Source organism: Lytechinus variegatus, chromosome 1, assembly GCF_018143015.1.
Source record: "Lytechinus variegatus isolate NC3 chromosome 1, Lvar_3.0, whole genome shotgun sequence".
NCBI classification, from domain to species: domain Eukaryota; kingdom Metazoa; phylum Echinodermata; class Echinoidea; order Temnopleuroida; family Toxopneustidae; genus Lytechinus; species Lytechinus variegatus.
This window is the reverse complement of record NC_054740.1, coordinates 74,117,641-74,134,599: the sequence shown is the minus strand read 5'-3', so window position 1 is coordinate 74,134,599 and position 16,959 is coordinate 74,117,641. Positions and strand designations below refer to the sequence as shown.

The following is a 16,959-nucleotide window of genomic DNA, read 5'->3' as shown; positions in this document are numbered from 1 at the left end:
TCGAGGTATATAGTCAATTTACGTGTTTCGGAATTACGAACCTTCGGAATTACAAAGTGTATCCTTTTTTTACCCCATATTGGGCCATTTCAACTCAACATTGCGTAAAATTCAGAATTTTATTTCAACCAACATGTATGTTCCCATTTTACCCAATATTGGGTAAACCTGTTTTTGTGTGTAACCTGGGGAGCGTTTCATAAAAGGCCGGATAAAAGGACTTGTCGGACGTTTTTTTCCGACAAGTCCCAGTTTATCCGACAGTTACCATAGGAACTATGCTTTTCAGCTAATCAGAATCAAGGAAAGATGTCAGATCTGCCAACTTGTCAGACAAATATGTTGATGAAACGGTCCCCAGTAGTAGACTCATAACCATGTCTTGCATATACCTCTTCGGTTATACATTACATACTAAAACCGCCATGATTTCAAGCTTAACCGCTCACGACGGCGGTTTCCAGTCAAACATGTTAACGGAAAGTATATACTTTATATCCTTGTTTAGTGTCCTTTGCTATGAATCAATACACATGTAAACATATTTTATACGTATGTTTTGTTCAACTATTTGAATGAAGATATATACTAGCAAACAAAAAAAAATAAAATGACAGTGGATTATGGAATAGTGCTTTTATGGCTGTGCAACCGGGCGCAGAAGAACGTCATGAATCTAGAAAGGAATGAAAACAGAATACAATATACATTTGACAGTTGGCAGGAGAGTTACAGATCGAAAATGAAAAAAAAAACCGACGTAATTGTAAAGGGAATCGTTTTCAAATACAAACTTTGAATAACAAATAGCTCTTAAAATTTGACAGGGATTTAAAACAGATTCATGGCATCTTGAATTTTCAAAATAATGATCTTTATCGTCATCATGATTGTCATTAATCATCTTTATCGTAGTTAGTATTGTTTCTTTTGGTTCTGCTCACGTTTCTTTCTTCGGGGCGGGGGGGGGGGGGGGGGGTGGGCAATACGATCGTATCTTTTAATATTTAATAACATGGGTAATATAATGACACAGCCTATTACGTCTCTTTTTTTATATTCTCCTGTTCAATTTCTTCTCTTTTCTTCCACTGTCCTTACATGACTTGAAAACCCTTTAGTATAGGGCGATCGGCACTGGTCCTCATAAGATACTCAATGAATATTGAAATACTTTTGACTTTAATTTTGCTATGACTATTCCGATCAGTGGACGTGATTAGAGGAAAGTATTTTGGCACGGGATATTTTATTAGAAAAAGAAAGTGACGTGTTGGCTATTAAATCAGATAATGACACAATATTCATGCATTTTTCTTTAATTTAATCAGTTAGGAATATCTATACCTGTACATGCTTCGGTGTGTTTAGAATGTATTCAACTACATGTGCAATATCTTCAGCCTCGAGTTGCTATGAAACACAGAAAAACAAACGTTCGTCATTAGGATGATCATTAAAATTGTAATCGTAATTGATTATGTTAATTTTGTCATCATCATTTCCAATGATTGCTGCATGCTAAAACTACCACTACTACTACTTCTACTACTACTACTACTACTACTGCTACTATACTACTACTACTACTACTACTACTACTACTACTACTACTACTACTACTACTGCTACTACTACTACTATACTACTACTACTACTACTATACTACTGCTACTAATGATACTACTACTACTACTACTACTACTACTTCTACTACTATACTAATACTTCTTCTACTACTCCTACTACTAGTACAGCTATACTACCACTTCTACTACTACTAAAAAAGAAAAGAAAAGAAAAAGAACAAAGCGAAAGGGGAACACAAAATAAAAATAGAAAAACAAAAACAAAAGGAATGATAAAGAGAGAGGGGGGTGGTAGGCGAGTTTTTTTTTTGAAAATACATGTGAACGTGTTGGTGCAAATACAAATGCGGAGTTTGAATTACCACGGTCGTATCCACTTCACGCAAAAACGTAATCTGATGGTAAAAAATCACTTACATGCCCATTTTTACATGAAAGTATCATTTTTCATGCGAGTAATACCATGGTCACATTTGTTCTACGGCGGCCGTACGGCGAGTCGAAAACAGCCGTTTTATCAATTTTGATTCAAACCACCTATATGTAGTTGGACAAAAAATGTTGAAACGGCTGTTTTCGACTCGCCGTACGGCCGCCGTAGAACAAATGTGACCATAGTATAAGTACACTGCGCTGGCTTGCGCGATCGGCTGCGTTACTGATTTTTCATCATATTCTAATTCGTTCTGGGGGTGTCTCATGAAAGTTGTCAGCACTAAGTAAATTGTCAGTGCTGACAATTTCAGTGAAGTCTTGGTTTTGATTGGCTGTGAGGCACTTGTCTCTGACTGTTACTATGGTAACTGTCGGAGAAAGCTAACTAGTCAGTGCTGACAACTTTCATGAAACGCTCCCCAGGTTTTCGATCAAAATAGATATGCGTGTTGCTTCTATATATATATATATCATACCTTATCGAGCATGGAATGGACTGAAAATTCTAGGATATGAATTGTCAGTAACTTTCTAATATTACAATAATGCAAAGTAAATGCTCAAATGGCTACTCTAAATAAAATTATTGAAGTGTTCCCGAGAGAGGGCAATATATTTAAATTTAAATTCTAATTGCCGGAAAAAAGCCACATTTAAATTATATTGGAAAATGTATTCACTGTCTACTGCGCTTTTTTTAAAATAAAGTTCAACAAATACTTTGGTACAGTTCACAGTACTGACCCATTCCTAAATCTCGGTCGGATCTGGTTATTAATCTGCAATGTTTGATGCCATTTTCACGCAAGCTCTAACTCCAAAAGTCTTGGATTTTGCACGTATTTCAGCTAGAAGATCATTTGATTGTGAATGATGGCTTCGACTGGGTTGACATTTCTGAGTGACATCCCCAACAGGGGCATTCACATCAGTGTATTTAAAAACAAGAGTGATACTTTAATAAAACACGAGCCTCTATCGAATCTCGTCTTAAATTCAAATTATTATGATAATTGCAAAATTATCATCATCCTCATGATTTATTCATTCAATAGGAATATATATTGGCTCATTACCTTCTGTAGAAGAGGAACAGTAGATTTTGACACATCTCCACCAAACATACTGGGATAAAATCCAGTATTCCCTTGGCCTGGTGATATACCCTAGTGAAACAAGAACATCGCATGGCTGAATAAATGCACGCGCGTATTCGGGGGGGGGGGGGGGGAGGCTTTGGGGGTCGGCACAAGGGCGCCAAAATTAGGTCGGGCCAACGGGGTACAAAATTCCCGGATAAGCGCCTGAAATGGGGAAATCTAGAAAACAGTTAACGATGTGAAAAATGGCAGGGAGGTCACCTTCAAAGGCCAATATTTTAAAACCATAAAAATTCAAACAGGCAGAGACAGGTGAAATCGACACTGGTCATTTGATTTAAGAAAGAACGTTGAACATAATGGTCTTATAGTACAACACAAATGAAACGCCTCTGGCAATCTCCCCTGCAGAGCTGACTTAAAAAAACACATGTAAAATGAATAATTTTCAAAAAGAGAATAAATATAATTTATTTCATAATAAAATAACCTAAAAATGTCCTTCGCCTAGTTACCTGAAATATATACATACACTGAAAATGTATTTAAATAATTTAGAGTCTTCGTCACTGTATTATGCGAAAAGATATCATCCTAATATTTCTTTCCCCCATAGTACTGACCCATTTTTAATCATGCATTTTTCAGTCAGAAGAGCACTTTCTTAATCTCCATACTTATTGTTAAATCATGATGTCCGAATTGCACAAATAAAATTTGTTCTTCCCTTATCTTGGCTAAATGTAAAAAAAAAATCCCAAGCGCAGATGGGTTAAAAAAATGAAATTACCGATATTCTAATATTTGAATTGATTTCCCTCAGCTCTTGTCTGAAGCCTTCTTGAATAGCCTTCAACATCACCTTCGTCGCTCCATAGAAATGCAAGTCACTAATAGGCGTCAAGTTATGTGCAGCTAGACTAGAAGAAAAAAAAAGTATTTCACAAACAAATCCCTTGAAATTAAAGCAACTTTAGAAACATTAACAATTCGTTAATTCAAAGCATGATTTCCTCAATAGGAAAACTATAATAAACGGCATTTAATGCGAAAACCTATTATCAATTGCATTTCATTTGCTGTAAATGTTATAGTCATTTCAATCTAAAGCGAGTGATAGTGATCCTCAGTGATCCTTATTGGGAACATAATTATTCATTTCAGATGGTAGATTACTCTGTAACTATATTACCATGCCGATCACAATTCAATGCAATGGCATCCTTAAATGGAAGCTAATTGTAAATTGATTAATGATAAAATAAACAAATATTAAAGGACTGTTTACCACCAGAATTACTGTTAAATTGCTCTACTTGCGCATGGCCTAACATCCATTGTGTCCATCAATTGGTCGAACCATCACGTGGGCTAAGTAGTCTATTGTCATTTATTCTCATTTCCAGATAATCTAATTTCAACTCCCTCTACTTTTTACTTTATACTTTGTCAAATCAAAATTAAAATATTATACCTTAACTACAAATTAGACAAAATTGTAAATTGGCTAAATAGCAGTAGACAAAAGGTTAGTAGGTGGGATAGCTACAGGTAAACAAGCTTTTGCTAAACATTTCTACAGTGTTATCTTGGTTACCTGACTAGATTAATTAGGACGCCATCATCCACCCCATTTTTCTTCATCAAGTTGACTGCCTCTCGACAGCAGAAGAGGGTTCCTAAAACATTAACCTGTGTACATAATGATTGGCATGAAATAGGGAGAATTTCATTGGTTTATGGGCTCTCGGTGTGGGCTGCATTAAAATAAATTACGTTTAAACTATAATTATTGCGATTATGGGTTTAAATGAGGTTCTACATGATGATATTTATATGATTTTGAACGAAGAAAGTAACATCGACTAAAAACACATCGAAATAAATAAAAAAAATGACTTAAGGAACCGTAATTTTTTTGACTGAAATTTCGGCATTGTAAAGAATCTTGTCTCATGAAGAGGCGACGAGAGTGATGGTGGCACATACCACCATTAGTAAAAAGAAGGGGGATACAATATTATTGTGTCACATTAAACGAGCAAATGATGAACATTCAGTCTTAACTTACTTTTTAGAGGCAGTTTGAGAAAGGGAGAAACAAGTTGGAAGAGTTGAACATTTAAGGGGTCTTTAGAAAACGAATCACATACCACAATATTACTTCAAATAAGGTGGCAATAACACATAGGCCTATAACAAGTAATTTGGATGAGGGAAGTGCCACGGGACGTGATACACATTAGTGGCTACTGTTTTCAATTCTTAGTTTGAAAAATAAAACTTGTTGCGATTGATTGCTTTCATGAAAATTAAGTAGACAAGTTTTCAGAATTTGTGACTTTTCAAGAAATGATAATAAGAGCTGATGCAACCCTAGAAATTCTTTACAAAACAAAATCATTCACATTTAAAAAATTCGGTAGATTCACGACATTCACGATATGGTGCGCCATCTATCGGTGGCACTGATCTAAATTATGCACAAAATCAGTGCTTCTGAGTCGACATCGCGCGCAGTCAGTGACGTACCTGGCATATTTCGTCAGGGGGGGGGGGGGCGTCAGGGATCAGCAAGGTGGGGAGGGGGGGGTAGTAGGCATGGACGTATATAGGCACGATTTTTCAAGGGGGGGGGGCCGATAACTTCGTTATCTAAAATTCTTGAAAACTTATACATACTCGTACAATAACGTTCTTTAATACAATACTTTTTCGAACTCGCAATTTGGGTTCCGCGAAAATCATAGCACCTCGCATGCAATTCTGACTTTTATTAATAAAATCACTTCTTCCATAGATAAAGATTGTCATGCTGTTGGTATTTTCCTGGACTTCTCCAAGGCCTTCGATACCATTAACCACGAAATACTTCTTCATAAGCTTTCGTTTTATGGTATTGGGGGAAGGCCTTCGAGTAATTCAGGAGCTACCTAACAAACGGGTCTCAATTTGTGTCAGTCAATAACGTTATTTCTTGTACTCTTCCTATTACACGTGGAGTACCACAGGGTAGTTTACTTGGTCCTCTTCTTTTTATAACATATATTAATGACATTAAAAAAGTTCAAATTTACTAACATTTATATTTTTTGCTGACGATTCGAACATTTTCTTATCAGTCTGCTCTCAGACCCCCCCGTTAGGTACGCTAGTGCGCACAGTGCTATAGTAGTACTGTAATGTGACTTTGATGCTTCAAAAATGAAAAACATGTGACACTCACCCCAAACCGTAATATCTCTCCTACCTCCCGGACCCTTGCAAACAGCATATCCGGTCGAGCCGCGTCGGCCTTACCAGCGCTATCATTGCATGCACTTTAGTATAGAGCGCCCAATTAAGAGATGTTGACTATTTTCCATAAGGCATTGCTAATTCCGGCCTGTCCGCTGCAGCCAATAGATGGTGCACCGAATTGTGAATACAGTAATACACCGAATTAATTTATTGTTCTGTTGAAAAAGCATCTAATTGTAGTTTAAAGCGGATAAATCATGAAAATATACCCCAAGTATCCTGATGGCATTGATTTCGTAAATGCCAACAGTGACTCAATTTACCTTTGGTATATTTACACCACTTCGCCTACTCAAATGTGCTGGAGATAATATTTCCTCTTACTTTATGATAGATTATTATTATCTAAACTTCAGGTAAAAATTCGTTGGAATTTCACAATTAATAAATAATTTATTATATCCATACTCTCGTAATAGACTACCTTTAGGTCGTATCTATGAGGAAAGATGTGAGAGATTTGCGTATGTAGAATGCAAAGAGTGGACTATTCAATTTTAGACTGCATTTAAGAAAGTGGGATTATGTTTCTGATGCCACTTGCTAATTCAGTAGGCCTTTGTCATAATGTCAATAAAGTATCAGTTTGGAGTCTCTGCGCTAATATTGTAGAAATATGGATTCAAAATGTTTAACATTGTACAACTTACCTCTTGCATTATCCTCCAATCATTAGCATCACCAGAAAGGAGGGGAGATGCCTTTGAGAGACCAGCACACTGAACACTGACATCAACACCACCAAACCTATTCGCAGCCTGGGCGTACATGTTTTTGACTGCGGTCTCGTCAGCGACATCGCACTTCATGGTATGAATCTCCCCCGACATGCCGCTATTTTTCAGGGAATCAGCTACTTTCTGGTTAAAGAAAACATGTTTAAACAAAACTGAAGAGAGTCCTTTAAAAATCAAATCGAGTCTGGTCTTTTCTAGTGTATCCATCCACTCCCTCTCTACACTTACTAGACTCAGAACTTTTGGCCGTTTTGTCGTCTAATTTAGTAGACTTGTTAACTGCAAAAAAAGGGGTGAACGCTGCATTTTTTAGTACAAATGTTCCACTTGGCACAAATGTTCCTTGAATCAAAAGAAAAGGATTCATCCAAAGAGACAAGCTGTATCTATGCAAATAAGCAAGTAATTTGCATAAATTTGCATATTAGGTCGATATAGTGAAAACAAGTATTTAAGAATATATATTTAACCAGAACTGCCCTAAAATTGGAAATAAAGACTTAGGGTAAGAAAGGGGAAGAAAATTGACATAAAATGAACGAGATATCCTTGTTTATTATTACCTAATTTACATAAATTATGCAAATTATAATTTAAAACAAGGTATTTTTTCATGAATCCTTAACTGTTTTATAAATAACAGCAATTAATACACAATGTCAACATTCTACATGAAAGAGAATATATTAGCGAAAACATCGATATGCTTCATGACAGTATTAGTGTCTTAATTTGCTTAGAAAGAGGGCAAATATGTCAAAATGTATGACGTGATATTGCGCTAAAACGAGACCAAAACAACCTCTATGTCACAGTCACACTCACGAATCGGACAATAAAGCGATCAATTGTATGTCATTCGAGATACACAATCTCAACACAATAGCTTCCATCGGCTTCTCGTATCGCTTTTGTTGGTGTGTCTGCCACACCGTAATCTATGATATATACGGGCAAAATGCATTTCGGTATCGGTAAAACACTATTAATTTTGTTTTATTTGTTTCTAATTTGTTTCTCTTGGAAATTTTACAGGAGACATTGCTTTGCAGATTACTGCTTTAATGAAGCTCTGGCACATGAATCACGACGAATGTACCCCACCTCAATCCATATTTTAACTTTGTTGAAATATATATCTTTTGGAGACCCCGAAGTGGCAAAACTGCATTCCTTCGCAGCATTCCCGCTACTTCACAAAACCTGTTTGACTTGTATTATCGACTTGGAAAGGAGAGATGTATGAGACATCAGTGAACATGTTTTTTTTTTTATTATTTAAGCCTACGTCCACGGGATCCTTCCTAATTTACCCCGTCCCCTCTCTGTATTTCGACACTAAATTAAAAAAAAATATCGTGTTTTAAAGCCACCGGCAAGGCAAATTGCGTTTTTGGTATAATAAAGCAACTGTAATATCTATATTTCATATTTATGTATATCAATATTATTATTATCATTATTATTATTATTATTGTTGTTATTATCATTATTATTGTTCTGCAGTTTGTAATAATGCTCTAGCACAGTAAAAGCTATAACCCAACAGGAGCATGCTTAGGATACCCTTTCCCGTTTTGGTTTAATGTATTCAAAAATAGTTTTTCTTTAGAACTCTTAAAAGATTACTTTTTTATATTGATATCTTGGAATAGATTAACATGTAGAAGAGCTATGGTATATTGAAGAAAAGTCACACGTAAGCTCTAAAATACTAAAACCCCTCTATTGATTCCACTCTATGTTAAATCTAAATTATTTTAGAACCCATTCGGAAGAAAGATACATTTTCTACTACACACAGTAAAGCCTCTTTACTTTCTCCTCTTGAAAAAAAAACATAGAAGGCATTGTTTTATATCGCATAAAATAAATTCGTGTACATTTGATTTTATTGTTTTCTTCTGCAATCACACCATTCGTATATAATACATTTTCCATAACATAGTATATTGAGAACTTATTTGGCATGAATCATAACTAAGTGTACTAAAATTATCATTACAAACAAAACTGATCTCATACCAACTTAGTTAACATTTACAATTTGCAGAAGGATTGTCATCATAAGCAGATTGCGTGAAAAAAATGGCAACCCCAGGTTAAAATTCATTGATTAATATAATACATTAATACAACATAATCGATATACATGTACATGACGGAGGCCTGTCGAAGTTGCCAAACCCTTTATTTTGTTTTGACAATATATATTTAGAATTTCGTCTAAATGAAGCCCTCATCTGGAAAAGGGCACTTATTAAAGGCAGCATCTACATTATATAGAGGAGGCCCTGGTACTCAGAAGCGGGGGCTGAAGCCCTCGCAAGATCTTCCGGAAGGGGGGGGGGGTGCTGCGTGTGTTAGTGCGATCCTTTTTGTTTATTTGCTTGTTAAATTTCTTGATGTAAATTCTTGATGGGGCACATAATCATATTGCTTTACGTCTCAACATCCAAGTTAATCCAAGTAAAATTTGAAAAGCAAAAAAGGTTTAATGTAAAATTTTGGTCCCAAGAAATTTAACGAGCTTCAGCCCCCGCTTCCAAGTACCAGGGCCTCCTCTATATAATGTACATGCTGTCTTTAATAAGTGCCCTTTTCCAGATGAGGGCTTCATTTAGACGATATTCTAAATATATACTGTCAAAACAATATAAACGGTTGGGCAACTTAGACAGACCACCGTCACGTACACGAACTTATTTTATGAGATATATAACCATCTTCTATATGTTTAGTAGAAATGCATCTTTCTTCCGATTGGGCTCTAAAAATATTTGAATTCAACAGAGTGGAATAAATAAGGGGCTGTGTGGCCGTTCTTCAACGTACCACAGCTCTTCTACATGTCAGTTGTAGAGTAATTTATCCTCAATCTATTCCAAGATATCAATACAAGCAAAAGTAATCTTTTAAGAGTTCTAAAGACAATAAACTATTTTTTAATACATGAAACCAAAAAGGGAAAGGGTATCCTAGACAATCTCCTGTTGGGTAATAGCCTTTACTGTGCTAAAGAATTATTACAAACGGCAGAACAATAATAGTAATATTAATAATAATTATAATAATATCAATAATGATGAATGTAAATATAAATATATAGATATAACAGTTGATTTATTATACCACATAACGCAATTACCCTTGCCGATGGTTTTAAAACACGATATTTTTTTTAATTTAAAGTCGAAATACGGGGAGGGGATGGAATAAATTCGGAGGGCTCCCGTGGGCGTAGGCTTAAATAAACAAAAACAAGTTAAACTGGTTTTGTAAAGTAGCGGGAATGCTAGGGGAAAGCAATTTTGCCACTTCGGAGTCTCCAAAAGATATATATTTTGATAAAGTTAAAATATGGATTGAGGTAGGATACATTCGTCATGATTCATGTGCCAGAGTTTCATAAAAACAGTAAACTGCAAAGAAATGTCTCCTGTAAATTTTCCAAGAGAAACAAATAAAACAAAATTAATAGTGTTTTACCGATACCGAAGTGCATTTTGCCCGTATATATCATAGATTACGGTGTGGCAGACACACCAACAAAAGCGATACGAGAAGCAGATGGAAGCTATTGTGTTGAGATTGTGTTATCTCGAATGACATACCATTGATCGCTTTATTGTCCGATTCGTGAGTGTGACTGTGACATAGAGGTTGTTTTGGTCTCGTTTTAGTGCAATATCACGTCATACATTTTGACATATTTGCCCTCTTTCTAAGCAAATTAAGACACTGATACTGTCATGAAGCGTATCGATGTTTTCGCTAATATATTCTCTTTCATGTAGAATGTTGACATTGTGTATTAGTTGCTGTTTTTTTTTTAACAGTTCAGGATTCATGAAAAAAATACTTTTTTAAAATTATAATTTGCATAATTTATGTAAATTAGGTAATAATAAACAAGGTATCCCAATTATTTTATGACAATTTTCTTCCCTGTCTTACCCTCAGTCTTTATTTCCAATTTTAGGGCAGTTCTGGTTAAATATATATTCTGAAATACTTGTTTTTACTATATCGACATAATATGCAAATTTATGCAAATTACTTGCTTATTTGCATAGATACAGCTTGTCTCTTTGGATGAATCTTTTTCTTTTGACTCAAGGAACATTTGTGCCAAGTGGGACATTTGTACTAAAAAATGCAGCGTTCAACCTCTTAACAAGTCTACTAATTAGGGCAGTTTCGGTTTAAAAGAATACAAATGTTGCTATATTCTTACCTGGACAACTTCAAAGTTAATATCTACAGCAATAATTTTCATTCCAATTTTTGCCAGTAACCGTGTGATTGCCTCACCAAAGCCAGATCCTGCCCCCGTCACAACTGCTGAGCGACCGCTCCAATTTTCTAACCCCATGATTCTTACTCGATACTCGAATAAAATGACAATATACCAGTAGCGATTGTGCATACACCCTTTAGATCATGACTCGTGATCAACATGATCGATGCTTGTGATCATTCGAGGTGAATATGAAATAGACGACCGGTTCGCTAATCACTGAGGTCACTGTAGATGTATATTTTATTTGTGAATAGCCACCTTAACAATTGGGCTGTGACCACTGTTCAGGGGCGTCGATCCATTTTTCAGAATGCCCAGATTCCAGGTCTAAATCTAAAAAAAAAAACATCACGTGTTTATTGAGATACGCAGTTCTTTATTCAGAATGTGCTTAATCAGAATATAAAAAAAATAATCTTGTGTTTCGCGTTGCATTATTTTGATTGTAGAAATATGTATTGTTTTCATGGGTAACTGCAAACAATCCTTAACAGGTTCCTTTTCGATCAGTCCAGAACGTACATTAACAATATCTGCTCGCGAGTCACATTCACATCTTGTGAATCACAAACAGAATATTCTTCTGGACAAAATAAATGAAAACAAAATCACCTTGCGCTTCGCGCTCGGACTACTCAATTAGGGCTTTTATAAGACTATTATATATTTATGTTTTGTAACAATAAAGCTAAGACGTGACTACCCGATCAATGAAACAAACAAAAATCAACTTTCAGCAGCCGATTGGGGAAAACATGGGTTATTCCCCCCCCCGTTGGCGAAAGCTGGACTCGCCCCCGCCATATGCATATAATTTTTGGAACAAAAACAGTTTTTGATCTAACGTATCAAATGTTTTTCGCAAATTAAGAAATTAATCTATCGATGTACTCTTATAAGTGTCATTTGTAACTTTCTGAATGAATTCATTTAAATGCTGACGATGTGGAGTGACCAAATCTAAACCCTTATTGAAAATGAGTACAAAATAAGTGCGGCTACTTAGTCGTGCCAACTTCTGCATCAAGTAGTCCAACGTTGAACAACAGTATTTTGCATTAAAAAAAAATCTGAAATTAAGAGGCCGGGCGGGGGATTGGGACAAAAGGCTTCCAAGTGCTTTTCACTAGCCTAATGTCCGTAACGTCATGTTTAGAAGCATTGTGATGTTATAGGTTTGATAACAGAAAAACTTGTAATTTTTCTGCTTTTCAGATTTTGACTTCGATTTTTATTTAAATTACAGACAAACTGACGATGACAATTATTAGTTTTCAAATGGATGTAAACCTACATCTCTTCATTAGAATTTATGTGATTTCTTTGCTTAGCTTCTTATTGGAATTAAATTGCTATGTTAGCATGGGTGTCGATCACGGGGGGATGGGGGGGGGATATATCCCCCCAATAATTCAAGTGGGGGGATGGCCTGTATTTTCACCCCGCAATAATTTAGGGTAGAAAAATTATAATGATGATGATGAAAAAATAAAGTTTGATCATGATGATTACAGTATACCATCAATCAGTTGGTTTCCCTCGCAATTTGTGTATATTGTTATTAAATAAAAACATTCCTTTTCAGGGCTTTTAAACAGATGGGTGGAGATTCAAATGAAAAAGAATGAAATGTTTATATGTATATGATATTTTTAACACATGACATAAAAGGACCCTAACGGAAAACAACTTTTGTTGATAGGGTGTTTCATCCCAACAGTGGTGAATAAATCAATTTTGATGAATCAGTTAATTCAAAAGGGTGGAAAAGTAAAGCAGAGTAAAAGGGTGGCAAGATAAATCGTGTAAGGAATGACCATATAGCTATTACAGTAATAACTCTATGGAATGACGGTAAACCCGATGGCGCACGAGAAGCCACACAGTATGTAATTTGTGCTAGTCTTAATTGGTCCGAATCTACATTTTATCATCATGCATTAACATGATTAAGAAAAAAGATATTGCCAGTCGGGTTAGATTTAAGAGAAGTTGTATACACAGAGGCGTCGATCGGGGGGGGGGGAGATATCGTTTTGCCCCCCAATAATTCCGCATGTGCAACTAAAAAATAGAATAAAATTGTAATGCTACACTGAAATCAGCGAGCGAGATTGAGATACCAACTCGAATTTCATTTAAAATCGTGCTCAAAATGTCTGCTTTTCAGATTGGAATATATAGGTTTTCAGCTAGCGCTTCGCGCTCGCATGATTTCTGTACCAACAACCCATACTTTTCAACATTAAATAGGTTAATAGAATTTCCCGTTTTTAGTTCTAAATCTCAAAAGAACTCCCGCTTCGATTTGCAATAATCTTTTGTTGGATATGATATTATTTAATCTTTTTAATTAGTAAAAGTGTCCATTAAACTATCTTTTTTTCCCGGGGAGCGTTTCATGAAAGGACTTGTCAGATGTTTTATCCGACAAGTCTTGTTTTATCCGACAGTTACTATAGTAACAGTGCTTCTCAACCAATCAGAATCCAGGAAATTTGTCAGATCTGACAACTTACCGGACGAAAATATTGATGAAACGCCCCCAGATCGAAATATCAAAATTTTCAGCTCGCGCTTTGCGCTCGCATCTATTGTTCTTCTAGATACCCATCTTAATCATTGGTACCAAAAATGCTTAGAATGTCAAGCTTTCAGGTCAGAATATACAGGAATTTCAGCTCGCTCTCTAGTGAGATACATACTAATCTATCCTCGTGAGTTACTAAAAACAAACCTAAACAGGTACATTTTTCCTGTTTTCATGTCATACTTGAAAATTTCAGCTCGCGCTTCGCGCTCGCATTGTTGGTGAGGGTGATATATATATAAATATAAATATATATATATATAATATATATATATACATATATATGTGTGTATACATCATGCTCAATAAACAGATCACTATGTACATGGTCCAGACAATTTTTGTCATTTTTTTTTCGTATTAGTTTAGAATAGGCTTACACAAATTGAATTTTCAGTACACTACAACAATGAAGGAATTTCCAAGAACTCCATGCATATCAACCACTCTCAAATGTCCTAACTTGTGATTTTAGGGGGTAATGTTGAAAGATCCCCATCCACATGAACATTTGTGTCAATCAGCCCCCAACCAAGAGTACCGATCGACACCCATGTATGTTAGGAAAAGATGTTACACATAATCTGAATGCAGATAGAATTGGAAAGCTGCGCTAAATAAGCGGGATATAAAATGTGGTAAAAAGTAGTAAAAAAACTGTAGATTTCATCAATTCACGCTTGCAGGAAGAGAAATTTATAGTATCTCTAGGTGATAAAAGTGAAAAAGATCAAATGCGGAATCTGAAAAGCGGGGAAATCACCGATTTTTTTTCAGTGTACAACTTTATGGAATCATAACATGACGCTTTGAACACAGCATGACGTCACAATGTTGAGGCGGGGGATACACGTACAAGAAAGCATATTTTCTAAGCCCAATCATTGCAGCTATATTCTTAAAGGACAAGTCCACCCCAGCAAAAAGTTCATTGAATAATAATTAGAGAAAAATCCAACAAGCATTACACCGAAAATTTGATAAAAATCGGATGTAAAATAAGAAAGTTATGACATTTTAAGTTTCGCTTAATTTCACAAAACAGTTATATGGTCGGCATGCAAATGAGGGAACTGATGACATCACTTACTATTCCTATTGTATTTTATTACATGAAATATCAATTATTCTAGTTTTCTCCTCTTTGTCCTGTGAGACAAAGTTTTATTCCTCCCTAAACATGTGGTATTACCGTTGTTATAACATCTTATGGCTCAGTTAAGTTGGTCCTTAATGTCAAATTGGTAAAAAAAGAAATATTGTACAATTCAAACAATAAAAAACAAAAAGAAAGAGTATGTGATGGACATCATCGACTCTCTAATTTGCATGTCACTGAGTTGTGCATAATTATAACTGTTTTGTGAAAAATGAGCAACACTTTCTTGTTTTACGTTCGATTTCGATGACATTTTCAGCATTATGCTTTTTATTTTTCTCTATTGATTCAAATAAACATTTTTGGGGGTGGACCTGACATTTAAAGGGGCTTTCATAATTGCTCGTGCGATCGTTTGCGATCATTTGGTCACAAAAATATGTTGCACAGAATCGCAACGGTTGTAAGCATTCGCACCACCAATTGTGGAAGGGGCTTTTAAAAGTAGAATATTCGGATACTAAGCGATGAAAATGCTCAAAGCTTGCATTAAGGGCCCCTTTCACAATTGGTGGAGCGACTGCTTACAACCGTTGCGATTGTATGCAACATAATTATTGTGACCAAATTATCGCAAATGATCGTACGAGTGATTGTGAAAGCCCCTTACCCCAACGATCGTAGGAGTGATTGCGAGAGCTCCTTAAACATGTTGAAGGACAAGTCCACCCCAACGATCGTAAGAGTGATTATGAAAGCCCCTTAAAGGACAAGTCGACCCCAACGATCATAAGAGTGATTGTGAAAGCCCCTTAAAGGACAAGTCGACCCCAACGATCGTAAGAGTGATTGTGAAAGCCCCTTAAAGGACAAGTCCACCCCAACGATCGTAAGAGTGATTGTGAAAGCCCCTTAAAGGACAAGTCCACCAGAAAGATCGTAAGAGTGATTTTGTGAAAGCCCCTTAAAGGACAAGTCCACCCCAACGATCGGAAGAGTGATTATGAAAGCCCCTTAAAGGACAAGTTGACCCCAACGATCATAAGAGTGATTGTGAAAGCCCCTTAAAGGACAAGTCGACCCCAACGATCGTAAGAGTGATTGTGAAAGCCCCTTAAAGGACAAGTCCACCCCAACGATCGGAAGAGTGATTGCGAAAGCCCCTCGAGAACTAGGAGTTGGTTGCGTAAATCGTCGCATCTGAACGTTTTACATGTTCAAAATCCAAACCCGATCAAATTATGTTCGATTCACTCGCGTCAGATCATACTGCACGGCACTTGCACAAATTTTTGTAGCTTATTGGATTTCAATAATGTATGGTTCATTTAATAGGTTTTTGTTATTTCTTTATGGTTTTGAAAGGTACATGCATCAATTTGAAGGCCCCAAAGGAATATTCTGCATGGTATCTGACCGGTATCTGACCTTACCTTAGATAAGCAGTGACCCATGTCTTTTGTGCACTTATAGCATAAAGGCGCTCATAAAGTGACAAAAGGGCCCTTTGAATGGCTTTAACCCTAAATAGACTGGGCTATTTCGACGCCTAAAAAGACGGGGGGGGGGGGGGGGGGGGGCTGATTCAGCCCCCCCCTTATGATCTCGGCCGTTGATCGCGCGATCGCGACGGAAATTGGCACACGCATTACCCATGGCATTATCTACAAAACTATAACATCAAATTCGGCAAAAAATCTCATGTCTCATTAATTATGCTAATTTATGCGTAAAATCATAAGTTTGCTCTAATTAATAAAATAATGCCCCTGAAATGCTAATTTTTTGTTTCACATACTCTAGATA

At 36.1% G+C, this 16,959-nt stretch overlaps 1 protein-coding gene across 1 annotated transcript; it reads right to left on the bottom strand.

The window, feature by feature from the left end:
• Positions 1-294: 294 nt before the first annotated feature.
• Positions 295-11,648, bottom strand: LOC121406545 (dehydrogenase/reductase SDR family member 11-like). The gene is made up of 7 exons (XM_041597556.1): positions 11,399-11,648; positions 7,075-7,284; positions 4,722-4,816; positions 3,915-4,044; positions 3,101-3,190; positions 1,348-1,413; positions 295-676 (listed from the first exon to the last, which is right to left on the bottom strand). The coding sequence occupies exons 1-7, from the start codon at positions 11,588-11,590 to the stop codon at positions 638-640; spliced, it is 822 nt and encodes a 273-aa protein (XP_041453490.1). The 5' UTR covers positions 11,591-11,648; the 3' UTR covers positions 295-637.
• Between the last annotated feature and the right edge of the window lie 5,311 nt (positions 11,649-16,959).

What these genes read in the sequence shown, in the direction of transcription:
- LOC121406545 (XM_041597556.1), bottom strand. Translation starts at nt 11,590, where the DNA reads ATGCACAATCGCTACTGGTATATTGTCATTTTATTCGAGTATCGAGTA. An exon ending in ATTGGAGGATAATGCAAGAG is followed by an intron (nt 4,817 to 7,074) that starts GTAAGTTGTACA and finishes TTATGTACACAG; the next exon opens with GTTAATGTTTTAGGAACCCT. An exon ending in CTGTTCCTCTTCTACAGAAG is followed by an intron (nt 1,414 to 3,100) that starts GTAATGAGCCAA and finishes TGTGTTTCATAG; the next exon opens with CAACTCGAGGCTGAAGATAT.